This window comes from Melospiza melodia, chromosome 2 (genome assembly GCF_035770615.1).
Source record: "Melospiza melodia melodia isolate bMelMel2 chromosome 2, bMelMel2.pri, whole genome shotgun sequence".
Classification (NCBI taxonomy): Eukaryota; Metazoa; Chordata; class Aves; order Passeriformes; family Passerellidae; genus Melospiza; species Melospiza melodia.
Genome location: NC_086195.1, coordinates 142,775,457 through 142,802,722, shown reverse-complemented (window position 1 = coordinate 142,802,722; position 27,266 = coordinate 142,775,457). Strand labels below are relative to the sequence as shown.

The following is a 27,266-nucleotide window of genomic DNA, read 5'->3' as shown; positions in this document are numbered from 1 at the left end:
GAGCATCACCCCAGAGGTGCCAGACCCCATTAGGAATCCCTTCCCAGTACAGTCTGCTGGAGATGGGCACCATCTCATGATAGGAGATGGATGCTCCCATCCCACAAAATTCCCAAGTGGATGTGGCCATTTCCCTATACAGACTCACAGCCTTGCAACGCTGGCCCTTCCCATTGAGTTAGGGAGGGGGAAAAGAATCTAAAAGTAAAAAATAAAGGAGATTTCTTCTCTGCTGGTCAGGGATAAATCCCTGTTCCCAGCCAACCATCCCAGTGCCAAGTTATATCCGGTCCTCGGTGCTCTCACATAGGATTAAAGCAACCCCCTCGGCCCCCCCCAGGCAAAGCTGATGCCATCTGAAATAAAACATCCCAGCTCCACCATCTAATAAATCAAGAGGAGAAATAAAAATCCTGGTTTCAGTAAGGATATGGCTGGAGCACAAAGAAATCCCAAGGCAGGAGGGAGATTTGAAGATACAGCTGTCGTGTTGCCCTTAAAAGGGAAAATTCGCACCCTGCTCCCCGGGGCTGGAGGGTTCAGGCAAGGTGAGGAGCAGCATCCTCAGGGTCTGCTCCACAGGGTGGCCCATCCACCTGGGGACATGCTTGGCCAAACAGGGCTCCCAGCTGCTAAAAATCCACCCAAAGTCATGCCAAAGCTGGGATCAGACAAGGGCTGGGGCTGTATCGGTGTGTGGGGTCAGCAGAGCATCCCTGATATTGGGGCCATCAGGTCCCAGCCCCAGGACACCACAGAGACCTGCCTGAGTGAGAAATATCTCTCTATAAATTATTGAGATAAACCATATATTATATAAACTACACATATTAATTATTCAGAAATGCCACGAGGTGCACAGCCTCATCTTGGGGACCTGCCAATGTCCCCACGGTGGCACCAGCCAGAGCTCCAGGAGGTTCCTCATTAACCCATTTTAATTATAATGCTCGATGGTTTCATAGCACTTTCCAGCCCACGATCAGAGAAGATAAAAAACTAAACCTAAACTGGTCCATCAGGCAAAAAATGCTGCCCAAAAACTCATCCAAAACATCCTCAAGGGTGTTTCACACAGTGGTCAAGAGTGGCCATCCTGTTCTCAGCCACCCACGGCTGCTCTCTGGCAGGAGAAGGAGCTGGATGGGGAGCAGAAATCCCTGGAGAATATTCTGAGGGGAATGTTGCTGCAGGGATTATGGATTCCAAGAGAATAACCTGAGGGAATGATGCTGTGGGGATGCCAGATCCCAGGAGAACCTCCTGGGAACAAGGCTGCTTCAGGGCTGCTGGATCCCACGAGAATATCCCGTGAGGAGGATGCCAGATCCCAAGAGAACACCCTGAGGGCAAGATGCTGAGGGATTTTGGGAGGATCCAAAGAGAAGCAGCCTCTCTCCACATGGCTCTGCCCTGGCCAGCAAGGGTTACACTGCCAGGCTCAGCCCCGGGGACTTCACGCTTGGCGGCTGCTGGAAGGGAACGGTGCAGCCCATCCTCTGAAATCGGTTTGGAGCAGGGGAGGGAGCCCTGGCAGCGCCACTCCCGCGGGCAGATCCCCCACGGGAATGGCTATTTCTGGGCTTCTCCCAGAGCTATGAAAAGCCCCGTGGGTGCTGGCACGGCCGTGCCGCAGCAGGAGGTGATGCTTCCAAGCCCTTCCCGGCACAAACACCCGGAGTGATGGGAACCCAAGGCTACCTTCAGCCAAGGGGCCAGCGATGCCAAAAACCCATCCCAGGAGAGATCCCAAAGCACGCAGCTGTGCTCCAGGGTGAGCAGAGCACCTCCACATCCCCCAGACTGCGCCAATTCTTCCCCAGAGAGGATCAAACTTTCACCTCTCAATCGAATATTCAGTGCATGCACAAAAATATTTTTCCCCCTTTTTTCCCACGCACCAGCGTGGCAATGCTCATGATCGCAAGTAGAGGGATGGTGGTTTTTTGGGGGGAAATGCAGTTTTGCTCAATAAGGGGTGGAACATTTGAATTCCCAAGCAGAAGGATTGTTGCTCAGCCTTCCCAGCCAAGGAAAAGGCAATTTTTGGTTCAGCATCTCAGGGATGGTAAATATTTATCAGTACCTTATGTAGCACCACTGAGAGATTTTATATATAAACACAATACATTTCTAAAACCCTCTTCCACCAAAACGTGGTGCTGTTTAACCTGAAAACTGCTTTTTCCCATCCAAAAGTCACCTTTTCACCAGGGAGGTTGCTCCAACAGACAAGAGCTCATTCCCTGGGGACCAGCAGAAAGGGCTGGGAGGGCTCTTGGCCATCCAGCAGCGCCTCTGCAGATGGGAATTTGTCCATCCACCACAAGGGACACGTGACAGACCCCAAGGCCACCAGTGCTCTGGATGAAACAAAGGTGTTTTTAGGATGGATGGGCACTTACCACCTGCGGCTTGCTCCTGGGGCCGTGTTCGTCGGGCAGCCGCGAGCAGCGGGGCAGCCGGGGCGGCGGGGCGGCGGGCGGCGAGCGGGGGCCATCCCCGGGCGCGGGGGACGTGTCACCTGAGTTGAGGGCCAGCACGTACCGCTTGGTGACATCCTCCAGCGAGGGAGGCTGCGGGCTCGCCAAGGATTTCCCGGGCGAGCGGCCGGCGGCCGGCGCGGGGAGGCGGTGGCCGGAGGGGACGAGCGGCTCGGGGACGGCGATGGGGACGAAGGCGGCGGGCTCGCTGGTGTGCCGCACGTGCTTGGCGGCCGGGCGGCCCTTGGCGAGGACGGCGGGCGCGGCGGGCGGCTGGTTCTCCTGGTGGGCCGCGCGGTTGGAGCGCTTCTTGGAGCTGCGGCGGGCCACGCGAGGGGACAGCACCTCGGCCAGCTTGGGGTCAAAGCCGTAGCCGCGGCCGGCGCCCTGTGCCGCGGGCCGGGCCGAGAGGATGGGCTCGCTGCTGGACGGGGGAATGCTGGCCTCCAGCTCGCTGATGGCCTCCCCGGGACCCTCGAAGGCGCCAGGCGCCAGCTCGCCGCGGCGGCTGGGGTCGCTCAGCGACTTCTTCTTGACGGTCTTGCCGTTGGCCTTGTCGTCGCCCAGCTTGGCCATGGCGCCGGGCTGGCTGACGATGGTGCGGATGAGGCTGCTGTAGTCGCGGGGCCCATCGCTGCCCAGGGACAGGTCGCTGCCCGCGCTGCCCGCGCTGCCCGCCATGGCGGCCGGCTGGGGGATGCCCGCCTTGGCGCTCAGCGAGCCCAGCAGGTTGCTGTCCACGGAGAAGTTCTTGGCCTCCTCCGCCACCGAGCGCCTCCGGTGAGGCATGGGGTCGCTGAGGGAGCGGTAGGGCTCGGTGCCACCCTCGCTGCCGCCCTCCGTCCCATTGGCGCCCGCCGACGGGAACTTCCGTCGGCGCCGCAGGCTGCCGGGGGTGCTCGGCGTCTCGGCTTTGCCGGCTGCAAGGTCTTCGGCCACCGCCACGGGGTGAGCGGGCAGCGGCGTTTCAGAGCCACCCGCTGCCGGCCCGGCACCGGGCAGCATCCAGGCGTCCCCAGCCTCGCGCAGGCCTCGGAAGGGCATCCCCACGGGCTCCGGCTCCGTGACGATGCCCTCGTCCGTCACGCTCGACTCGTGACCCGACAGCTCCTCCACGGATTTACCGTGAGGGAGGTTCTCCTCCAGCTCCACGTCCTTCAAACACCGCGTGCTCTCCACCTGCCCCCGAAGGGTCGCGTCCGTCGTCCCCGTTGTCGGTGCCACCACCTCAGCGCCCTCCACACCTCCGCTGTCCTTCTGCTCGGCCGCAAAGCCGTAGTCCTGCTGGGAACCCATCCTGCTGATCTTCTCAAACACCTGCCTCGCCTCCTGGATGTACTGGTCCTGGATGACCATGGGGAGAGGATCCTCGTCCCCCTGCTGTCCCCCACCTGGAGCCACCCGGTCCTGGCTGTCCGTAGAGGCCAGGAGGAGCTCGGAGGAGCTCTGCTTCATGGTGCTCTGCAGGAAGAGCCGCCGTGTCCCGGATTTTTCGGAGCAGGTGAAGGACTTGGCGCGACGCAAAGTGGCCGTCAGGTCCTTGAGGGTCGGCCGCTCGCCCGGCGCCCAGCGGGTTTGGGGATGAGCGGCACCGCAGCCGCCCGGGGAAGGGCTGGCACCGCTGGAGCATCCATCAGAGCCCACGTCGAGGCCGATCCTCACCCCCTTCTTCTTCACCTTCAGCTCTGAGAGGTCCGATTTGAGGAAGCTGAGCAGAGTCAGGGTCTCGGTGGCGATGTCGGGGTTGGACAAGGACTTGCGGTGCTTGGCCCGCTCCCCTTCCAGCCCCGCCTGGTGCAGGCTCTCGCTCCCATAGTCCGGTTTTGCCTTGGCCACGCTCTGGGGCAGCTTGGGCCGGACGCGGAGCCCTGGCTGTCCCCAGGCCAGGCCATCGCTGGCCCCGAAACTGGGCGATCGATAGATACCGTAACCCGTCTGGAGAGCCCGTCCTTGGCCGGGCCAGCAGACTCCAAACTGCTCCTCTTCCTTCAGCGTCTCCGTGCTGGAATAGCGACTGCTGCTGCGGGACCCGCCGGGGCTGCCGAAGGGCAGGATGCTCACCTTGGAGACGCGGGCCACCATGGGCAGCGGGTGCCGGGGGACCACCCGAGCGCAGCCTTCGGCCTCGGCATCGCCATCCTCCGTGCCCTCCTTCTTCTTCTGCCGCGCGGCGCGGGGCCGGAGGGCAGCGCTCTGCCCCTCGCCCTCGCTGCCCGACGAGGCGCGGGGAGAACGGGCCGCCGCGGCTTCATCGTCCCCGTTGGAGCGGGGTGACGGGGAGGAGGAGGGTGGTTGCGGTCGAGCCGAGTTATGCCAGGAATGCGGGCCGGGCTCCGACGGAGCTCCGCGGGGAGAGCGGAGCGCCGGGTGCGGGACGCGGCTGCGGGGCGGAGGCGGCGGGGGAGCTCCGCGGGCGCTCCCGCTCCCGCTGCCGCTCCCGCTGCCCATCCCGTTCCCGGTGGCCGCCGCGGGCTGCCGGCAGCTTTCCCCGAAGAGTTTCCGCATCGCCGGGACGCTGGGCCAGCGCGGCGGCTCCGCGTTTAACCCCGGGCCCGGCGGCGACGGCGGCGGCGGCGGGGGCGGCGGTGGAGCCGGGGACGGCGGCTGAGCCCCGGCATGAACCGGGCCCGTCGGCTCCGGCTCGGCGAAACGAAGCGAAAGCTGCCGTACCGACGGGGCCAGGCTGCCAAAAGCCCGGCCCGGTTGTTGCTCCGCGCTCGGCGCTGAAACTTTCCTAGCCGGGAAGAAGAAGGAGGAGGAGGAGGAGGAGGAGGAGGAAGGCGGGGAGGAGGCGGGCAGCAGGCACCGAGCCGCCGCTACCCCCCGGCCGCTGCCCCCCTCCGCCATTGTCGGTGCCCCCCCGGCGCCGCCGCCGCCTCCGCCCGCCCCCCGGCCCCGCCGCCGCCGCGCCCCGGCCCCGGCCCCGCCGCAGGCACCGCCCGGCCCCGCTCCTCCTCCGGGCTGCCGGCGGGCTGCATCCCTCCCGCTTTGTTTTCTCTCTCTCTCTCTCTCCCCCCACCCCCCCACCCCTTCTTTTTTTTTTTTTTTTTTTTTTTTTTTTTTTTTTTTGGCTTTTCCTCCTCCCTCACCCCCTGCTTTTTTATTTGTTGCATTCAAATAAACTTTCCTCCCCGGAGGCGGGGTTTGCTCCCGCAGAGGGGGAGGGTTAAAGTTTTGCTCCCTTTTGAAAATTATTTATTTAATTTTTCTTTTTCTTTTTTTTTTTTCCCTTTGGAGGGGATGAGGGGGGAGAGGAAGGCGGCTTTACAGCTGCCCTCTCACTCCTGGGCTAAGCAGGAGCACCTCGCACCCCCCTGCATCTTTCACCCCCCTCCCGCATCCTTCCTTACCCCCTGCATCCTTTCTTCCACATCCCCCAGCATCCTTCATCCCCCTTCCCTTTTATAAAGTGGCTTATAAAAAAGTGGGAGAGCAACTTTTTACATGGGCACATAGTGATAGGATGAGGGGGGACAGCTTTAAACTAAAATAGGGGAGATTTCAGTGGCATATTGGGAAGGAATTGTTCCCTGTGAGGGTGGGCAGGCCCTGGCACAGGGTGCCCAGAGCAGCTGTGGCTGCCCCTGGATCCCTGGCAGTGCCCAAGGCCAGGCTGGACAGGGCTTGGAGCCACCTGGGACAGTGGAAGGTGCCCCTGCCCATGGCAGAGTGTTGGGATTAGGTGGTCCTTAAGATCCCTCCCAACCCAAACCACTCTGTGATTCCCTCCATCCCTTCCCATCTTTTTCCTTTTAGAGGGAAACAGGACAAATAGCCAAAAATGTGAGTGCCAGTGAAAGATTCTTCCCACTGCAGCAGATTCCTCCAGGCCCTGCTTTGCTGCTCACGCCAGGGAGGAGAGAACACCTTGTTCCCATCTTGCACAGCTCTGCAGGGAAGCACTGCCCCGTGAACAGACTTTCTCGTGGGTTTTAGCAGTGCTTGTCAGCGCTTGCTATTTGAAGCCTATAACCCTTTTTTCCCCCCAAGACAGCAGATTTATCGCTGGGGATGTGACAAATGAAGGTGGCTGGGACGGCTGGTGGGTGAGCTGTGGCCTTGGAGACGTGGATGGGGCTGCAGAGGTGTTCTGGCCATGTAGAAGATATTTCTGGCTCTGACCCAAAGGCACAAAAGAAGGGGAGAAAAAAAAAATCCAACACCTTCTGTAAATGAATTTTTCAGGGCCTAAAAAGCACCCACAGTGATGCCGTGAGATGCTCCACCCCAGCAAGTCTTCCTTCCCTGGCTCTCCCTTCCCACCCTGCTTGCCCCAGGCCTGGGTGTCTCCTGTCCCCACAATGTCCGCCCCAGGTGGCATTTTGGGAAGATTTTATTAAAATGATGAAATGATGCATTTCATCCCCGCTTGGTTCTGTGGGAGCTGCTCCTCAGCTGCTGCCCTTGAGCATCTGGCAAGCAAAGGAGATTTGTTGAAGTGTTCACTCCATTGCTAAGGCATCCCTTTATTCCCATCACTTCCAGGCCTGGTGGTGCCAAGGGAGCTGCTGACAGGGCAGGGCAAGGCATGGCGAGATCCAAAGAGAGCTCTGTGTGTCCCCTCCTCTTCAAAAACATTCCAAATTAGTGACTCCGGGATCAGGAACACCATCCCGAGCCTGTTGGATGTGACCACCCGAGTCCACGCAGCCCTTGCAGCCACCACCAGACTTTCTGGAAGCTGATTAAATTTCCCCCCCCCCCCCCCCTCAGAGCTTTATTGTGGGGTATTTTCTGCCACCTCCTCCCATGGGTCTTATCCATGCGCTGGGCACTCTGGTGCTGCAGGGCTCCTCCCTCCCTCCCTCCCTGGAGCCGGGTGGACACCCACAGATCGGCCGGATTTCTCCAAATCTAAATATTTTGCGCCCTCTCCTGGGTCCGGATGGCGTGGCCCGGCCCTCCCACTCCGTCACCTCCCTAGCTCTGGGAAGAGATGGGGACATCGGGCTGGGCTTGTCCCGCAGCCACGGCTCTCGCAGCCCCCCAGCGCTTTGCTCTTCCATTGCAGGACCCCAAAAAGGCATCAGAGGGGATTTTGGCGAGGATGAGCTCCAGCCCAGGGAAAGCACAGGGCTGCCTTTGGCTCCTCCATCACATTATGTGCCCCAGCCCAGAGACACTGTCACTGTCAGGACAGGGACACAGCTCCTGCAAAACCAGGTGGTTTGAGCTAATGCTGCAGCCCAGCCGTGATGCTGGGATCTCTGAGCATCATCCAAGAGCCTGTGACCACTCTGGACGCCCTCCTCACCCTCATGACAGCAAGGAGACACACTGGCACTGCCAGCCCTGGATGCTTGGGTGCCCAGGTGCCTGAGGAGACGCTGTGTACCTGCAAGGAGCAGTCAGGATGGAGCTGCACCCTTGGCCAACTGCAGGCAGCCAAGCTGGAGGGGTGCTCAGCCCTGGAGATTGGAAGCAAATCACTTCAATCCACTTAGGTGTGATTATTATAAGCAGACATGAAAAATGCAGTCATCCACATATATATTATATATATATATATATACACACTGTATAGATACATATACCGTGTTCAGGCAGAGAATTTCTGCACTGCAGAGCCTGGGCTGGGCCACAAACCTCCCTCTGCTGGGATATATTCTATGTCTGCACACACAGTGGGTGTATACACCCATCTGAGAGAGAGCAGGGAGTTAATTCTATACATCCTATACGTTAGAGAAGAGCGGTGAGTGCTGCATCCGCCTCTCAAATCCCTCCTTGCTGTGAGGGAGCAGCATCCCAACAGAGGCTGGGGGTCAACGCAGAAGTCCCAGCCCCATGGAGAGGCCAAGCCAGCTGTGGGATGTGTGGTGACATGGCCAGGACACTGAGCAGCTCTCTGTGGAATTAATCTTCCAACTCTGGGCGCTGTGTCCACGTGTGCTGGCTCTGATTGTGGTGGATCCTGGTTAGGAGGTGACAGCAGGGCACCACTGGCACCAGCATGGGCCAGACTTGGGGTGTTGAGCTGAGCAGGGAGCTGGATTTATGGAGGTCCCCAGGCAGGTGACAATGCTGCCTAACCCAGCCCATGGTCATGGCTTCAGTGGGAAATCCAGCATGGGTGTTCCAGTTGCCCTGATGTCCCCTTTTCCTGTTCCCAGTCCATCCAGGGTGCTCCTCCACCATTTTGCAGCACCAGCAATACCAGTGAGCTTGTGTCTCCTGCTGGTGTGACCTCATTCCAGGCACTGGGGGATAGGGATGTCCCAAAAAGGATGTTTCACTAAAACCACCTGTGACCCTGATCTTGAGCTGGGCTGAACCAAACCCTCCCCAGCCTTCATGCTGTCACCATCAGGGAATTTTTAATTGAGTATGGGGACAAACCATCCGCCAGCAGCTGAGCCAGGGATGTGTCCTCCACGGAGCTCCATCTTGCTCTCCACGGTCCCAGTGGATTTTTATTGCATCAGTGCCTTGACCACCAAGGTGCTGAGCTGCTCCAGGTGAGCAAGGGGGAGAACACTGGATCTGTGATGGGGTTAACACCGCACCACTGGATGGAGGTGGATCACCACGGATCCACCACCAGGCTGACAGCTTGGGAGATGGATCCTCCTCCCCTCCAGCATGTCCCTGGTGAAGCCATCTCTGCTCTGTGGAGCTCAGAGCCAAAACTGCTCTGCGCCTCAGTGGCACCGAGTGGCCTCGTCCTCGCCTAGGAGCCGTAGGTGACGCAGTGGTCAACCAAAATTGCTCTGCGCCTCGGTGGCACCGAGTGGCCTCGTCCTCGCCTAGGAGCCGTAGGTGACGCAGCGGTCAACCAAAATTGCTCTGCGCCTCAGTGGCACCGAGTGGCCTCGTCCTCGCCTAGGAGCCGTAGGTGACGCAGCGGTCGTGGCGCCACTTGGAGCTCACCTTGTCGAGGAGGTAGCGCGTGCTCTCGCGGAACTTGCGCTGCGTGAAGTAGAAGAGGATGGGGTCGAGCACGCTGTTCATGCTGGCGAAGGGCCGCGTGCACTTGTAGGCGATGGCGAAGGCCTGCAGGGCCGGGCAGGGCAGCGCGGGCGAGGAGCGCACGATCAGGTAGATGGTCTTGGTCAGGTGGAAGGGCAAGAAGCTGATGGAGAAGACGATGACCACGATGATGACCATGCGCACGGCCTTGTCCTTCCTCTTGTGCACGGCCAGGCCGATGAGCTCGTCCTTCTGGCACAGGATGCGCGCCATGCTGCAGTAGCAGGCCAGGATGGCGGCGAAGGGCAGCAGGAAGCCGGTGAAGGTGAGGGTGATGCCGTAGGGGAAGTAGGCGGCCGAGCGGTCGGGCGCGCTCAGGTCGTAGCACACCGTGCGGTTCCTCTGCGTGCCCGTGGAGGCGAAGACGAACGTGGGCAGGCACTGGGCGACGACGATGAACCACACGGCCGCGCACACCAGCCACGTCAGCTTCTTGCCCTTCTTCTTGTGCCACGAGGCCAGGGGGTGGCAGATGCCCAGGTAGCGCTGGACGCTGATGCAGGTGAGGAAGAAGATGCTGCTGTGCAGGTTGGTGTAGAACTGGAAGCGCACGAATTTGCAGGTGAAGTCCCCGAAAGGCCAGTAGTCCTTCTGGGTGTAGTTGTAGATGAGCAGGGGCAGGGAGCAGACGTAGAGCAGGTCGGCCACGGCCAGGTTGAGCATGTAGATGGTGGTGCGGCTCAGCGCCTGCCGCGCCAGCCAGATCTGCCCGATGACCACGGCGTTGAGGGGCAGCCCCACCACGAACACCACCGAGTACACCAGGGGCAGCAGCACCTGCTTGAACTCCTCGTGGTAGGTGCACGAGTTCCTCCCGCCGCTCGTGGCTGTCAGGTTGGCCATGGTGGCGTTCCCAGCCGTCAGTGTCCTCTCCGGTGCTGGGGCCCCTTTGTAGCACCTGTGAATGTCAGAGGGGACAGCTGGTGACTTGTCTGCCTCCTCAAAGGATGAGCCTGGACTGGTGATCTGCAGGTTGGGGCAACCCCCACGCTGGGGCTGAAGGGATGGAGAGCAGCCCTGAGGACAATTTGGTGGATGGGAAGCTGGACATGACCCAACCATGTGCAACCCCCACGCTGGGGCTGAAGGGATGGAGAGCAGCCCTGAGGACAATTTGGTGGATGGGAAGCTGGACATGACCCAACCATGTGCAACCCCCCGTGCCCTGGGCTGATCCCCCAGCATGGACAGCAGGGGAGGGGGATTCTGCCCCTGTGCTCAGGTGAGACCCCACCTGCAGAGCTGCCCCAGCCACAGCAGCAGGATGTGGAGCTGCTGGAGAGAGCCCAGAGGAGGCCCTGAGCTGCTCCAAGGGATCCCCTCTGCTCTGGGAGGGCTGGGCTACCCAGAGAAGCTGTGGCACCCCTGGAAGTGTCCAAGGCCAGGCTGGACAGGGTTTGGAGCACCCTGGGCTAGTGTGAGGTGTCTCTGTACAGTACTTGAATATCTGTAAGTAAAAGGAAAGGGGGAAATATAGTACTTGAATATCTGTATATAGGCCTTGCCCTGATGAGCCCCGGTTGCTCTTGATGGGCTGCAGCTGTGATGTCCTTCATTGGGCTGCAGCTGTGGCCAGTGAAGGGAACTGGGATAAAAGGGGCTGGGCTTGGCCAGGCAGGGAGAGCTTTGGAGGGGCCCTGACGAAGAAGCAAGAACCATGCTGCTGTGAGGAGCTGCTTGTGAGGAAACTGCCCAGAAGGTATGGGACTCTAGAAATAGGATAACAACACCTGGGCTAGTGTGAGGTGTCTCTGCCCATGGCAGGGGGCTGGAATGAATCTTTAAGGTCACTTCCATCCCAGATCCTGCTGTGATTCCACAATCCTAAGCCGCAGTGGTGGCTTTAGGCAGGGTGAGTGGGGACCGCACAGGGCAGCGTGGTGGCCTCACTTGCCACCGTCCCCCGGCACTTTTCCCGTCCGGAGAGGTTTGCCCGGGGCCGGGCGGCTGCCGGGGAGCTGGCGGCAGGATCTGCGCTGGCCGCCGGCGCGGCTCCCTGCGCCTCTGCAGGGGGTGCCACAGCCCCGCGGCCGGCCGCGCTCAGCCCGGCGATGCCACAGCGCCCAGCCCACCCGGCCCTCCTGGGCACTGCCGAGCCGCCGTCAGCGCCGTGACAGCGAGCCCAGAGCTGCCCAGCCCAGCCCACCCGGCCCTCCTGGGCACTGCCGAGCCGCGGTCAGCGCCGTGACAGCGAGCCCAGAGCTGCCCAGCCCAGGGCGGCCCTCCTGGGCACTGCCGAGCCGCGGTCAGCGCCGTGACAGCGAGCCCAGAGCTGCCCAGCCCAGCCCTGAGCAGGGGAGGAGGAGATGCGCTTTCCTCTGGGGCTCAGAGCAGCGTGGCACAGGCGGTGGCACCGCCCATGAGCCCCCTGTCCTGGGGCAGCGTCTGTCCCCCGTGGGTCCCAGAGCCGCTTCTCCTGCCTCCCCTCCTGGCAGCCCTGGCCGCAGACACGGCCCCAGGCTCCCCTGCTGCCCTGGGCACGAACCTGCCTGCAAGGGGGTGCCCGTTGGGAAGGGGAAACTGAGGCAGGGAGGAGGTGCCCAAGATCCAGCCAGGAGCGTGGAGCACAAGGCACCAGGGAGGGAGAGATAAACCAGTCCAGGGGTCACCCTGGCGGTTTGTACCCCCCAATTTCGGTGTCTGGGGACTCAGCAGTCCCCACAGCACAGCCCAGCCATGGTGTTGGTGTGGGGGACATGATTTTGGGGTTTGTGAATCAGTCCCCTGCTTGCTTCCACCCCCCTGGTACCCTGCTTAGTCCCCCTGCACCCCCATGCGTGTCCTCACACCCTATCTGAGTCCCTCTGTCACCTCACTGAGCCCTCATCATCCCCCAGTGCCCCCCTGCATCCCAGTGTCACCCCACTGTCACCCCAGCTCCAGGCAGTCACAGCACCCACCTCCAAGCCAATAAATGCTCCGTGGCTGTGAACTTCCCTCTCCCCTGGGTGCCCCCAAACCTCCCCCAGCACCCAAAGTCAGAGCAGCACCCACAGGACCCTCTGCCACCCCCCAGTGTCCCCACCAAGAACACAGGGGACAAGGTGGCTGGGGAGGGTCCTGGGAGTGCCCCTTACCTCTTGGGGTGCCCCAGGGTGCTGGAGTGGCTGTGCCAGCCCTTGGCACATCTGTGGGTGCTGTGCTCACCCCATTGAGCAACACTTCCCTTTGCTCTTTCCCCCCAGGGAATTGGGGAACAGAAACCAGCTGGCAGGAATGGCTCTGCACGGCTGTGGATGCCACCAGGGCAGGGCATGCTCCTGCCTCTGGGTGCCAGGATGTGGCTGGCTCACAATTATTTGGGGTTTCTTTCTGTAATGTTTTACATTTTTCCCCTGATTTTTGGCTGTTTTTCCTCATTTTTAAGTCTTTCCTCCTTTTTTGCCTCATTTCCCTCATATTTGGCTCCTTCTAATTTTGCGCAGGTGTTGGGGACAGGAAAGTCCCCTGGCACTGTGGCACCAAGAGGAAGAAGATGCTCCAGCTGTGCAGATGCTGCAGTAAAACGAGGGAAACTGAGGCACAGGTACTGAGTTTGACGTGAACCAGTGTGGTCTACACCCCTTTTCAACATATTTTCACCCCAAAATACCCCTTGGAGAAGTTGGCAGGGACCTGCTAAGGACCATGCCCAAGGCTACCTAGGTCTTCAGTTATCTGAAAAAAGGAGGAGCAGCCAAAAATAGAAGGAATCCCCCCCAAAAATGGCAAATGAGGGGGAAAAAAATAAGGATCTGGTGCCCTGCCGCCGCTGGCTGAAATCCATTGGGAAATGGGAAATTTAGGGGAAAAAAGGGGGTGCCTGTGGTGTTGAGAAGGGTCAGGATGGGGTCACCCTCATCCCAGAGGTTTCAGGTGCCTGCAGAGGAGGAACAAGGGTCGGGAAAGAGAAGTGGGGCTGCTCTGTGGCCAGATGGGGAAAGGATTAAAAATAATCGCCCACAGCCGCCAGCTTCCCCTGCACGTGCCCCCTCCAACCTCTCTGCTTTCAAACCAAGCCCTTCTCCAGTGGAATTAGCTTTAATTAATGCCCTGCTCTTGATTGGGAGGGGGATTCTGCGAGCTGGACGTGGTGGGGAAAGCTTTTGGACGTTGCTGCCCTGGAATAGGATGTGGGGAAGGCTTTGTCCCTTGGAAATCTTCCTGCGTGGTTTATCTTCCCCAGCCTGGTCTTTGTGGCGGGGCTGGAAGTCTGGGCTGGGGGAAGTGAAAGCTCCAGCTCAGCAAATTTCAGAGCATGAAAAGGGAGATGCTCCATCCTGCATGTCACTTGGCCAAAGCCACTACATCCTTATCCCCAAACATCTCCTGGCTGGTGCCAAGATATCCTCAGGTGCCCATCTGCACAACGGGGAGCCAGGTTTGGATGTTTAAAGGGAAATCTCCATTTAGTGAAGCCTCAGGGTGTAACAATGTGGAAAAAATGGGGCAAATCTGGGAATTTTGGGGTGTTAAACATGGATTGTCAGGCACAGGGAGGTGGCAGAGCCACTCTGTCCTTGGGTGAGCACGTTCATCTTCCCACAGTTTGGTGCCCCATCATAAATCAGCACCTCAGGGAGGCTCTGGGCAGCCGGGGCTGTGATTCCCTGCTGGAAAGGGAATGATGGGGACAGGGAAGGTGCAATGAGCCTTCCCAGTCTCAGCTGCCCTATTCCTTTATGCACGTAAATATAAATATAAATACAAATATAAACCTGTATCTCTATACGTAAATACACCTCTCTACATATGTATCTCACCACATTCAACCCTATCTATGGCTCTCCACACATTTATTTATTATAATTTATATTAATATATAACAATAGATTAATATTATAAAATATATATTAATATTATATCAGTATGCTTTAATTATTTATTTATATTATATTATATAATTATATAATAATATATAATATATTATGTATAAATATATTATATATAAAATATAATATAATATATTTATTATATAATTATCTATAATATAATTATAATATAGTAATAGAATTTAATATAATATTAGAGTAGTATATTAAATTATATTAATATATAGAAATAAATAATATCTAAAATAGATACTATTCATAGTCTATAAAATTATATATATACATACATATTATTTATATATTTAATAAATATAAATAATGTATATCTCTCTACTCACACACACATACAGAAACTTCTCCACTGCTACACACAAATGCGTGTCCCTGAGCACATGGAGTCACACTCGCGTTGATACATAACTCCACCCATTTATACAGAAACATATTTCTACATCTATACACACACGTCTATGCAGACGCGCTCGTATATAGGAGTATATTTATCCCTCTGGATGTATACATGCGCTAATATATTTACATATAAAAGGTAGATGCCAGGCTACTGGCACCCAGAGCAGAGGTGCCAAGGAAAACCAGGTCCCTGGAGCAGTTTTAAGCTCTATTTACGTGCAATACAACTTCTGGCACAGGGCTAATCGCTGTGGATGCCTGAGGGATGCACGCACTCCAGACCCTGGGAGCAGCGGGAGAAGGGAGAATCCAGCCTGCGCCAGCCCTGCCAGGGGCATCACGGTGGGATTTGAGCCCTGCTGGCTGGTAAGAGCTGCCCAACCTCCCCAGGGGCAAAACTTCCATTGGGAGTGGCTGTGGGATCACCCCAAATCCCAGCGGCTGTTCCCTGCATCTGTCTCCATTCTCTCCTGTTCTGCCTCATCCTGCCCAGTTCAGTTCGATCTGTTGGGGTCCAGTCCTGCCCAGTTTGGTTTCACCCCGTTGGATCCCATCCTGCGGGGTTCAGCCTTGTCCCCTCGGGTCTGACCCTGCCCTGCTCACCCTGACCCGCTCGGATCCCGTCCTGCCCAGCTGGGTCTGACCCCGTTGGGTCTGATCCCATCTTGCCCTGTCGAGTCCCACCCTGTCCTGTTCACCCTGATCCTCTCCGATCCCGTCCTTTCCCGGTTCGGCTCGTCCCGTTCCCCCTCCCCACTGGCGGCGCTTACCGGCAGCGGGATGTGCCGAGAAAGAGCGGGTTCCCTCTCACCCTAAAAGATGCCATCCTGCCTAGGTGGGTTTGACACTGTCGGGTCCCTTCCTGCCCGGTCCAGTCCCATTCTGTCCGATCCAGTTCCATTTTACCCAGTTGGGTCTAACCCTGTTGGGTCCCATCCTGTCCTGTCCAGTCCCATCCCGTCCTATCCTGCCCGCTTGCATTCCATCCTTTCCCGGTTCTGCGGGTCCCGCACTCCCGGTACGCGGCACTTACCAGAGCGGGATGCGCCGGGAGGCAGCGGCTTCACTCCGACCCTTTAGGGTTCCATCCTGCCCTTTCCAGCCCCGTCCCACCCGGTCCTGCCCAGTTCACCAAGATCCCACCCTGCCCGCTGGGCTCTGACCCTTTAGGGTGCCAGGCTGCCCGGTGCCATCCCGGCCCGGCTGGGTCGGTGCCGTTCCCGCTCCCGCCGTTCGCGGCACTTACCGGCAGCGGGATGCGCCGGGAGCCGGGCACGGAGCGCTCGGAGCCGCCGCCGCTCCGCCCCGGGGCCGCCCCGCCCCGCCCCGCTCCGGCACCTGCTGGGGAGGGGTCACAGCTGGACTGGGGCGAGGCAAGGCGGAGGAACAGCTGGGCCAGCACGGGGGGCTCCCAGGCTGACATCTGGCTCGGGGTCTTGGGCCAGCATCTGTGCCGGGGGAATTCCAACGGCCCCAAAAGTGGGATGGATTTACAGCGTGGGATGCCCACGACAGGGAACAGCCGGGTCGTCCTGGCCCTGGGTGTCGGGGACAGGGTCTCCCTGCAGCCCAAGGGGTCGATGCCTCCCGTTCTCATTAACCAGGCGGTCAAAGCTCCGTGCTTCCTGAGCAGGGCAATTAAAGAGCAATAAGGCAAAGAACCCCGGGGGCACGGGCTGGGTATGGGATGGCAGATGCATAAACAGCGCCGGGATGCTGAGATTCCGCTGGATGATGGGCTTGACCCTTCCTTTGCCTGGGAGCCCTCCGGGATTATTCCTTGCTTCTTTTGGGGGGCTTGTGATGGGTCTCGGTGGATGTGGAAGGGAAGGAGGTGCTGAAGGCATTGGCCAGATGATGGAACACCATATGGGGGTGTTCCAAATATGCTGGGAGAGGGTTTGGGTGTACAGAACGGATGGAGGCATCTGGATCCTGCTGCAGTGGACAGCCCAGGCTTTCATTGATCCTGGCATGAGCCCACGGCCAAGCCGGGCAGCGTGGCCGCGGGAGAGATGGGCTCTGGCAGGATCTGACATGAATATTTGTAACCACAGCCAGGCTGGAGCCATCCCTCACATCGCAGGGCTGCCCGGGCTTGTGGGGTTGGGTTGGCGGTGGCTCGATGCCCTTGTGAAATTCCCCGCTCCCTCAGCCTGCACACAGGGAGAGGAAAATGGGGGGGAAATGTGCTTTTCCCCAGAAAACACACACCTTGTGCAAACAAGCCCAGCATCCGTGCATGGGGAGCCCAGGACTTCCCGCAAGCATCCGGGGAATGCAGCTGAGGATGGATCAACTCGTTCCCCCCATGAACTGACAGTGAGGGCATCAATCCCAGCTCCGGTGCTGCCCCTGGCTTTGGGAAGGCGGAGCTTCTCCTCCCTCCCAGCGTGGCAATGTCCTTGCAGGTCCCCAAGGTGAACAGCCGGCTGTCCTGCTGTGGGGACACTGTAAATAGTGGTGGGAGTGTTAAAAAACAGAAGATATAATAGTGGCTCCTGGCTGTCTGCCAGCTCCAAACACCTCCACTGAGCCACAAGCCCAGCCCTAGAGCACCTGGAATTAATGGGAAATCCCCAAAAATGACATTTTGAGCGCTGATCAGAGATAGGAGAGGCAAATTTGGAGGGAAATCCCCAAAAATTACATTTTGAGTGCTGATCAGGGATAGGAGAGGCAAATTGGGAGGCAGTAGCTGGGTCTAAAAATGAGATTTCAAGCAAAGTGTTGTTTTTATACCTCTTTTTATTAATACCAAAAGATCATTGGGAAAAATAAGTGGGGAAAGGGACTAGTCTGGGTTCCTTTTGGGGTCTGAGTGAGTGAATTAATCCTTGGCAGAAAGGGCTGGCACGGTGGCTGGGTTTGAGTTTCCCTGGTTTCTGTTCCTCCGGCTGGATGCTGCCAGTAACTGCATTAGCTCCTGAGTGCAGGTGACCTTTGCCACTGCTGTTCCCAGGGGTAATTGCACCTTTCCTCTGCTAGCCAGGCTTCCAGCTGCCAGCAGACCCCAGCATGGCTGGATGTGGGCAGCATCCCCTGTGGTCAAGGCCAGGGAAGGCACTTTGGAACTGGGACTGTGGTCTTTCAATGGCTGCAGAACCTCCTGGGGGTGAAAAGCAGCATTTTTCAAATGCTGAGTCTTTGTGAGGGCCTCGGGGCTGGGATGTTCCCATCACCAGACACGGGCTGTCCCCATGGAGGGTTCCTCAGAGCTCTCAGGTTGTTCCCCAGCACAGACATGCAGGGATCAGGCTGGGTCCCTTCTGCCTCGGGCTCCGCCGCGTCTCACCAGACCGGAGACGTCTTGCATGAAGAATTTCATTACAACTAAAAGCTGTTTATAACGGAAATGGAGCTCATGTCTCATGTCCTGACAACTCCAGCCTGCTAGGGTGGTGGATCTGGTTGAGCTTGCTCGTGAGGAGGTCACATTTGATGACAACTTTTTCTTTTTAAACCAGCTCGGAGGATATGGTCACCCCAGACTGCTGCATGGACCCAGCGCCTTTTGAGACCCTGGATTTTTGGCTGAGAAGGTGTTTGGTGCAGAAAGTCTCATCTGCTGAGGGAGCCCTTCACCTTCTTGCTGCAACCAGAGGTCACCACAGCCAGAGCAGTGCACCCAGCTGGGGTGAAATCAGGCAAGTTCTCTCACTGCTGGACTTCTGAGGTGGAGAAACTGGTCACCCTCCAGTCCCACGAGGAGCTCTTCACAATCTGGACCTTCACAATTTGAACCTTCACAATTTGTGGTCAGCTTTCTCTCTTCGAGGACAGAGCTGGGGTCTGGGATGGGGATGTCTCCAAACTTTTCATGGTTGAGTGGAAATCAAATGCCTCCAGGTTGGCCACAATCCCTCCTTTGGCTCCTTGCCCTCCATGCTGAAAACCCTTAGGTTTTCACCTCTATGTGCAATTTTGGTCTGCGCAACAAGTCTGTGCATTTCCATAATGGGAATTTTATGCATTTTCCTAAGTGATTTTTCAGGTCAGTTGAAGTTATTTCCTCATTAATACCATTTAATGCAGCGCTGTTGACTCAGTTTGACTCAATCCCATTGCCAGAGGCGGTAGAGATGGGGCCTTGGGGATTCCTGAGAACCCAAAATAACTCAAGGCATGAGGCATCTCCCAGAGGGAGCAAAGCCTTCCAGAAATTCAAACCCAGAGCATGGACCATTTGCTTCCCAGGAGAACGCAGGGATGTGCTCAAGTCTTGGGCTGGTTCTCCCTTTTCTGCAGGTGGGTCCATCACACCCAGCCACCACAGCAAATATTGAAACCACACTTCCCTGTTCCTTCCACTGCAGAGGAAACAAAACTGGACATTTATTTTGGGGAGGAAAAAAAGCTCTGTTTCATGCCTGGCATCACTGATGATGTTTTCTGTGGGGGCTACTCAGATGTCTTTACTTCTCCTTTTCGATTCTGCTGCTCAGAAGATCATGCTGTGCCCTTGAAGAAGATGAAAGGGGAAGGCATGTCTCAAGTGATTTATTTTTTTAATTCCAAGAATTGGTCTCTTTCTCATAAGAAGGAAAAGACTTTTTTTTTTTTTTTTTCCTTTTTCTGTGGAAGAGCAGAATTACAAAGACAAGGCGGAATTGAGTCACAGTTTTCTCTTCCGTCATTCATGAGCGGGCAAAAATAACCTCCACTAGTGCTTGAGGTTTGCACTCAGCTAAACCAAATGTGATGGGAATATTGTATAGGAAGATTTTGGAGATATCCCAGGTAATAACACCCCTTGATTCAGGTAAAAGAGGTTTTTCTGTTCTGTTTGCTGGGAGATGACTGAACCACCACTTGTTGGAGGTTTTACCAGGAGCAGCCCCACAGAGGATGGTTCCATGTCCTCCATTCCCAAATGGGAATTATTTCCATTTCTTCCCTCACATAATATACCAGGAAATCCCTTGGCTGTGCTGCTGTGCAAGCAGAGAAGGGCTCAAAGCTCCAGCAAACCCACTCAGGGCTTGCTGTAGGGTTTGCTTGGTGTTATGGGCAATGTTGGGAGCAGGAATCAGGCGTCTGGGGCCAGCTCAAGGAGGGGGACAGGAGCAGCTTCCCAGGATGGGCTGGGGTGTTGCAGGGATGTGGTGCTCGTGCAGCAGTGCTGGGAGCAGCATTACCTTGGCAGCACCTCCTAAACAAAGCTCAGAGCAGAGCCAGTGCCCAGACACTTCATCCAAACACCGGGGGGAAACCATAACATGGAAAATACAATCCTGGGGGGTCCTGGCCATCAATTGTCTGCATTTGGGCAGAACCAGGCACGGCTGCTGAACCTTCTCTTTTGATGGGGTGCCTTGCACAAGCTTGGAGGTTTGGGTGGGTGGGATTTGGGTGCCTGTCCAGCACAGGAGTGTGGCCCGGAGATGCTCATCTCAGGAGATGTTGATAAGTCAGGTGTAGCTCTGGGGGGTTGTAAGACCATTCTGAGCAAGGAGGTCTGTTCCTGTCGCTGCTGGGAGTGACGGGGTGGACTGGGGAGATCCTGTGATGACCTCAATCCGTGCCTCAGTTTCTCCAGTCGCACAAAAGAATAAACGCCCAGCTTTCAGCTTCCGGGTAACAGCTATGAAACCCTCACACAGAGCATTGGGAGGTTGTATTCCACATCTGTCCCAGGTAACACCTGGCAGGCAGGGCCCTCCTCCCCTCAACCCGCCCGTCGTGTGCCATCTGGGACACCTGAGACCTGCCCCAGCCAAAAATGTTCAAGCAGGTCCGTCCCGTTGGGGATGTGTTGCAAAACCAAGGCAGGGGCTGAGCTCTGCACCTCGGCAGGCAGAGAGGGAGGGAGGGAGGAGGGGAATCTGATGGGAAACAAGATCAGTTTGTTGCCCTGGAGCCTGCGTGTGCTGGCAGGCTCAGGAGCAGCGGGTGACCTCACTCCCAGCACCTTTCACAGTGTTTCAGCCTCTTGAATTTGTTTTTAAGTCATTTTCCTGCAAACAAGGTTCTAGTCTATTCTTTCCTATTCCAAGTTATTATTTTTAAATCCCTTTATTTGGGCCAGGAGCTGCCAGTGCCTGGGTCACTCTCTCTCCATGCACGTCAAACCAAGAGTCCTGATCTCAGCAGTGGTGACTCCTCTAACTTAAGGGATAAATACCTAGACAAATCTGGCATAAACAGAGAAAATGATGAAATGGGTTTGATTTAATATATCCAGTAATTCTAGGCACTCTCACTTCCTTCCCAGTATTATCTGATGTGTCTTCTATTCTTGGACACTCAGAGAAATTTGCTCAAAGGAAAACCAAACAATAACAGACAGGAGATTAAAATAAAACCAGAAAAATAACGGGAATGGCAGACAAGAAAATGGTTGTGTTTCCAGGAAGGTTCAAGGGAATCTCTTGTGCAGGGATGTGACTGTGCCTTGCTTCAAATCCCTGCTGGAGGGGGAGGTGAGGGTGCTGTGTTCCCCTCAGGATCAGCTGCTGGGCTTGGGTGCCCTTGGTCCAAAGGGGCTCATCTCAGCAGGGTGGCTGAAGGAGGAGCCCTGGGATGTTGTCTGGAATGTGCTCTGTCCCTGGCATGTGGCTCTGAGTATTATTCCCACCCTTGTCATCCAGAGGCCGAGATGGACTGAGACCAGGCGACTGTAATTAAGCACATAATTAAATCTCTGTTTTCCAGGCACTTGGACATCTGGTTTTTAACCCAGCCATGAGAGGAAAGGCTGGTTTCCCCCTCAGGATGAGAGCAGGTGCAAACCACCCTTGGCTAAGCAGGACCTCTGAGCATGACACACTTCATGGTCTCCTCTTGCCCTGGCACACCTGGACGTGCCTCTCTGCTGGGTTCCAGAGCCTGGGCTGAGCTGCATCCCATCTCCTGCTGGGTGAGTGTCCAAATGTCCCAATCTCTGGGGTTTTAGAGGCTCCACGTGGCCCACACCACAGCATGGCCTGGTTTGGCCATTCCCAGAGTGGGAACCTCCAAGGAGAGCACTTCTCTGTGCTTGTGTGTGCACAGGGCTTTCAGTCTGCAAACAAGCAGCACAGCTCAAGGGCTTGGCTCCCACTCTGCCAGCTCCTGGATGTGCTCCTCCACTGGCTCTTCTCCCTTTCTCCACGTCCTAGCAGCCATGCTCCTCCCTCCTCTCGGCGCTCGTTCCTTGCCAGGCATTAACATGGGAGAGGTCCCGGGTGTCAGAGACATCCCCAGGAGATGGGGACCTGTGTCCTGACTCCTCTGGGCATCTTCCCTGTCCAGGGGTTGTGCTCATCCTCTATCTTCCCAGGAATTCTTTGTTGGTGTGCAGGGCCTGCACCGGGGCCTGCACCAGGGCCTGCACGCACCCAGGGGAGACAACAACCATGTCCACATTGCTTCCAGGACTGTCACCTAGGTCCTAGGCTGTCACAGAGGTGCTGTGACTGTGACATTGTCCCAGGGCTGTCACATATTTGCTGTGATTGTCACATTGTCCTAGATTGTCACATCATCCCCCTAGGACCAGTGAGGAAAACGCAGCCGCACCAGCAGGTCAGTGGTGTGGTGGTGAAGGCAAACAGCCTGGCTTCTCCTTCTCTTCCTCCTCCTCCTCCTGGAGCAGTTAATATTGGTGGGGTTTATGAATTAACTTCCCTCTGAGCGAGTCTGCAGAGCCGGAATGGGGACATTAAACAAAAAGCAAGTGGCTTGTGACTCACGCCGTGGCCCCGCGCCAAGGCAAGCACAAAGCAGAGGCCTCGGCAGAGCCTTGGGAATTGTTCCCTGCTCCAGCCCACATGCTCCTGGAGAACACACCAGATGGGTCCTGTCACTAAATCCACCTGGGACAGGTGAAAAGCTTCTCCCCTTCCCAGGAACTCTGCTCCTCAGCCAGGGCAGGGTCAGCAGAACCATCCATGCAGAGACAAACCTTGTCCCTGAGGGCCACCCGGCTCCCACAGTGACACAGATCCTGGATTTGGAAAGGTCCCTGTCCCACACCCCACAGGGCTGCCTGCTCCTGCATGGGATGATGCAGTCCTGTCCTGCAGACTCCCAAAGGGCTGTATTTTTGAGGAAAATGAGTAAGAGTTGATTGTTCTTTTGGGTAAGAATGAATCAAAGAAGTTTTAAATAGTAAACCTGTCCTTTCCTATAGTTATTTCCCTCTTTATTCCCCCTCCTGGCTGCTGGGAGGTTTATAAACATTTATTAAAATCTGCTTTGACATGTCACGCTGAGTATTTCCTTTTGGCCAGCTCCTTACACGTTTGCTTCCATGCAAATTCCCATACAAGGACAAAGGAGATCCAGACCCCTTTCATCCCTCAGAGCCTGCCCAGAGCCCTCTCAGGGGTCACAGATGGAGGATAGGGAGGCTGAGACCTCCCCAAGGTTCTGGCTCAGGCAGATCCTTTCTTTGATGGCCTAAGGAGGGGGACTGTCTCCTCCAGCTGTTTGCAGGGCAAAAATCCAAAGGCAATGGATGAGATGATAAGAAAACGGAGACAGAGTCTTTGGAGTGGTATCCACATGACGAACATGAGAAATCCTGTTTAGATGTAAGAAAATGATTGTGCAACTGTGAGGGTGGTCAGCTGAGGTTGTGGAGATGCTCAAAATGCACCTTGACATGACCCTGAGCAGCCCACTGCCAGTCCCCCCAGTTCAGCACTGGGCTAAATGGTCTCCAGAGGTCCCTGCCAGCCTCAGGGCCTCTGGAAGGGAAGGAAGGAGAGGACACCCCTCAGAAAGAAGCTCTGTGGGAAGGGGGGAGTTTGTCCCATGCCTGACAGGTGACCAGGGAAGTCCTTGGAGCCACAGATGGGTGTGATGAGAGGGTGTCTGACCCACGCTTGTGCATGATGGAGGGGCTGCTGATTCCAGCCCTTTCCAAGCCTTTTTGGGAAGCTTTCTCCCCCACACCACAGGGCACAGCAGCAGTGCAGTGCCCTGCCTTGACTCATGCAGTGGCTCTGCAAGGACACAGTGAGCTCATCCTCCTGCTCCCTCCCCATTACATCCCAGACATCCTCCAGATGTTCCTCGGAAGGATGAGCACCACGTTAGAGCAGAGACAATGGCTCTGGCTGCAGTGGATGAACTTGTGCCCTCTGGAGCAGGTGCCCAAGTCCAGATGTCCACAGCATGTATAGTAGGAGTCCTGGTAAAATCTATGTATTGTATAAGTGGCCTTGCCCCAATCCTGGTTGTTCTAGATGGGCTGCAGCTGTGATGTCCTTCACTGGGCTGCAGCTGTGGCCAGTGAAGATAACTGGGATAAAAGGGGGTGGGTTGACTGGTCAGGGAGAGCCTTGGAGGAGTCCTGATGAAGAAGCAGGAGCAACACTGCTGTGAAGAGCTGCTTGTGAGAAAACCACCCAGAAGGTATGGGACTCCAGAAATAGGATAACAATACCCTCTCTTCCAGCAAGGCTTCCCAGCACGCTCCTCACATTCCTCCCAGTGCACCCAGCCTCCTGGTTTGGGGATGGAAAATGTAGAGAGAAATGGTGAAAAAAAAGGGAGGGAAGTGGGTACAACCAGGTATTTAGTGTCCTAAACCACCCCTCCATGCTCACCCAGCCTGCAAACCCAGCTGGCAGGGGAGGGATGTTCTCCCAGTTTCAAAGTGCTCCCAGTTTAAACTGTCTCCCAGTTTATAAGCACAGGGAGAGAGTTTGGGGAGAGATAAGGGCTGGTACAGACGCAGGAGCTGGGCTGAGATAAGAACAGCCACTGGCTGAGCTGCAGAGCACAGAATGGTCTCAGCATCCAGGGCCAAGGCACCCTGGGCTGCACCACAGATAGGAGAGGGACACTCTCTGCCAGCCCTGGGGGCATGGACAAACCCTGCCCCTGTGGGACTCAGTCCAAAACCATGGATGTTCCAGCTGGATTCCTTTGTTCTGCTGCCCTTTGCATTCCTGGGGTTACAAATCCTAGCTATAAATAATTGTAACTGAGCATCCCCCAGCACCTTGATCCAGGCTCTGGCTGCTTCTCCAGCTCTCTGTGGCATCGTGGCTGGATGCAATACCATGCTCAGGGTTGTTTTCTTTGGGAAATAATCCTGGCTTTGGGTGTTCCCCTTCCCTTGGCTTTGGGTGGAGGTCAGATACTCCAGGTCCTTCTGCTTGGTCCGACATTAATGATGATGATGATCTTCAAGGTCTTTTCTAACCTAAGGATTCCATAATTCTATAATGTGCTGCAAGCTTTTCTCACCTCCCAATCCATGTTCTTTGATTTCCACATTGTCGTTTGCATGCAGGTTGGTGTGCACTAAGCAGGTCTAAGCATCCCTGAGGATTTGTCTGATTCCCTTTCCTTTATGCTCTGGAAAGGATCTTGCTTCTTTTATCCCTTCACCCAACAGAAAAGCTCATTTTCAAAGGACAATGCAAGCCCTTAATGCCACAAACCAGCAGTTTCTGAATATTTGGGGACAAGGCTTGGGATTATGCAGAGCTGTTTGCTGCCTACCTCTGAATTACAGTGACCTCCCACGAGCACCAGGGAAATACCAGTGCCCCAGAAATACTGCACACTAACAGCACAAAAAGCCAAATGTTTGTCCTTTCTCACTCCCCATGAGGGTTCCTTCTGCAGAGCTCTCCTGGCCCCAGACTGGGATGAAAGAGAGGGGAAAATGTGGAGGGGAAGAGAGGCAGGAGGGGAAATAATAACAGGAGCAAAGAAGCAGCACCAGAATTTGAGCCAGAGCCTGGACAGTGAACTCAGCTCCTCTTCGTGATGTTTCCTAGGACACCAAATCTTCTTCCCTGCTAGTTTTAATGGATTGTTTTAAGCAGGAATTAATGTGTGCTGCTGCTACTTCTCACCACAGCCAGTGGCAATTTGTCATCTCCTTTGTCCCCTGTGTTTGCACTTGGGACACAATGCCAGGGAAGTGCAAAAGGGGTGATGAAATTTGTGTATTTGCACTTGGGACACAATGCCAGGGAAGTGCAAAAGGGGTGATGAAATAGAGACCAGAAATCCCAAGGAGCTTGGAAAGAAGAGCTGGTGCTTCAGCCCTGTCTCTAAGGATGGGTATCCATCCACTGGGTGCAGAGGAGCTGCTTGGCTCAGTTTGGAGACTGGGAAATGACAGCTCCTGAAGTTTCACTTTCTGACCCCTGTGAGGACAAGGGATGCTAGAAAATCCTGGGGAAACCCTGTGATAGGAAGATAAATAGAGAAATGCAAGAGCAGAAGATGTGTTAGTCTTGTGTTCCCACAGCTGGTTGTATTTGATTTTGGATGGGCTGATGGTGGCTTCTCTAAGACAGCAGCTGTTCATGAGCACACTGGGGTGTGTTTCACAGAATCATGGAATTATTTGAGTTGGAAGGAACTCTAAAAGACCATCTTGTTCCAACCCCACACCATGGGCAAGGACACCTCCCACTGGGCCCCCAAGCCCTGTCCAGCCTGGCCTTGAACACTTCCAGGGATTCTGGATGAGGGACCCAGGGTTTCATCTGCTCTCTCTGAGCTCATCACTCCAGGCCCTTCCTGCCCCTGCCTGTGGTGAGGAGCAAAGCCTGGCAGGAGGTGACCCCAGGCCAGCCTGCCCTGGACTGTGTGTCCCAGCTGATCCTGTGGCTCCCCAGCTGGCACGGCCTGGTCCCCAACCAGGGACACAGAGCTCCCTCGCTGCTGCCACAAGAGCAGGAACTGCTCCCTCTCCATCCTCCTTCCCTCCGGGCTCTGGGGAATTTCCATTTTTGCTCTCTGGATTGTGTTCAAACCCTCAGGCCACACAGAACAACAGCAAGGAAGCGAGCTGGTGTAGGGGAATGGCGTTTAGGGGACAAAGGACATGTCCCCATCCCTGCTCTCCACGAAGATGGAAAGGTTAGGAAAGGGGCTCATCTCTGAGGACCCCCAAGATATCCACAGGGGATTTTCATCTCTTCGTGTGTGCTCAGCCAAGCAGGGAGTTGCACACCTGGAGAAAGGATCTGGCTGCACGTCAAGGACATCTGCTGTGCCCATAACCCCTCAGCAACACAAAGAGGGACTTTGCACGAGACAGCACTTTCACAGCCTTGTGTGAGTTCACAGATTCTGAGCTTTCTTGGGCAAGAAAAAAATGCTGTGTCTTGTTTTAGGGGTGTAGAGACACCATCCAGCCAAGTAAATTTGCAGGTCTTGCACTGTTACAAGCTGAGGATGCTTTTCCTCAGCTCTTTCTCTTCTTCTGGAGGATCCATGCACAAGCTCAGGGTGCTGCCCCCGAGCTCTGGGTGGCCAAGCTGTGACAGGCAGAGCCAGGAGGAGGCATTTGCTGTGCCACAGCACTGACCAGCGACTCTCCAGGGCTCAGGCTGCAAGGTTAAAGTGTCCTGGCCCATGGCCAGCACAAATATTCCTTTTAGGCTCATCAGACTGAGGCTACATGTCTGGAGAGTCGCTGCCAGCCCTGAGTCTGCTGGCCAGAGCAGAGGTCCAGAGAGGCAGTCCCTGGAGGGCAGTGGTATTTTACTTTTCTCTCCTTTACTGTGACCATCCAAGCAGTGCTTCTGCTGCAAGATGCTCTGGACTTTTCTTTGTAAAAACCCACAGCCTGTAAATCCTTTAAAGCTCTCAGATCCTGGGATCCTTCCTAATTTAGCCATGAATTAGTGCT

At 56.0% G+C, this 27,266-nt stretch overlaps 2 protein-coding genes and 1 long non-coding RNA gene across 6 annotated transcripts in view; 1 reads left to right on the top strand and 2 right to left on the bottom strand.

Annotated features, from left to right (window-relative positions):
* ARHGEF17 (Rho guanine nucleotide exchange factor 17) overlaps positions 1–5,330 on the bottom strand; it is a 30,013-nt gene extending 24,683 nt beyond the window's left edge. For both annotated transcript variants that reach the window (XM_063150232.1, XM_063150233.1), the window contains exon 1: positions 2,406–5,330. In XM_063150232.1, coding sequence (XP_063006302.1) covers positions 2,406–5,330 — 2,925 coding nt within the window. The remainder of the gene's footprint in view (positions 1–2,405) is intronic.
* Positions 5,331–7,956: 2,626 nt separating this feature from the next.
* P2RY6 (pyrimidinergic receptor P2Y6) lies at positions 7,957–15,939 on the bottom strand. Of its 3 annotated transcripts, none has more exons than XM_063150236.1 (2): positions 15,921–15,939; positions 7,957–10,350 (listed from the first exon to the last, which is right to left on the bottom strand). In XM_063150236.1, the coding sequence occupies exon 2, from the start codon at positions 10,293–10,295 to the stop codon at positions 9,306–9,308; it is 990 nt and encodes a 329-aa protein (XP_063006306.1). In that variant the 5' UTR covers positions 10,296–10,350; positions 15,921–15,939; the 3' UTR covers positions 7,957–9,305. The 3 variants fall into 3 exon arrangements, with proteins under 3 accessions (XP_063006306.1, XP_063006304.1, XP_063006305.1); XM_063150234.1 differs by lacking the exon at positions 15,921–15,939 and adding an exon at positions 15,708–15,891; XM_063150235.1 differs by lacking the exon at positions 15,921–15,939 and adding an exon at positions 12,530–12,586.
* On the top strand, positions 12,880–18,405 carry LOC134414931 (uncharacterized). The gene is made up of 3 exons (XR_010026882.1): positions 12,880–12,978; positions 14,914–15,040; positions 18,142–18,405. It is a non-coding gene; the product is annotated as an uncharacterized LOC134414931 (long non-coding RNA).
* The last annotated feature ends 8,861 nt before the right edge of the window (positions 18,406–27,266 follow it).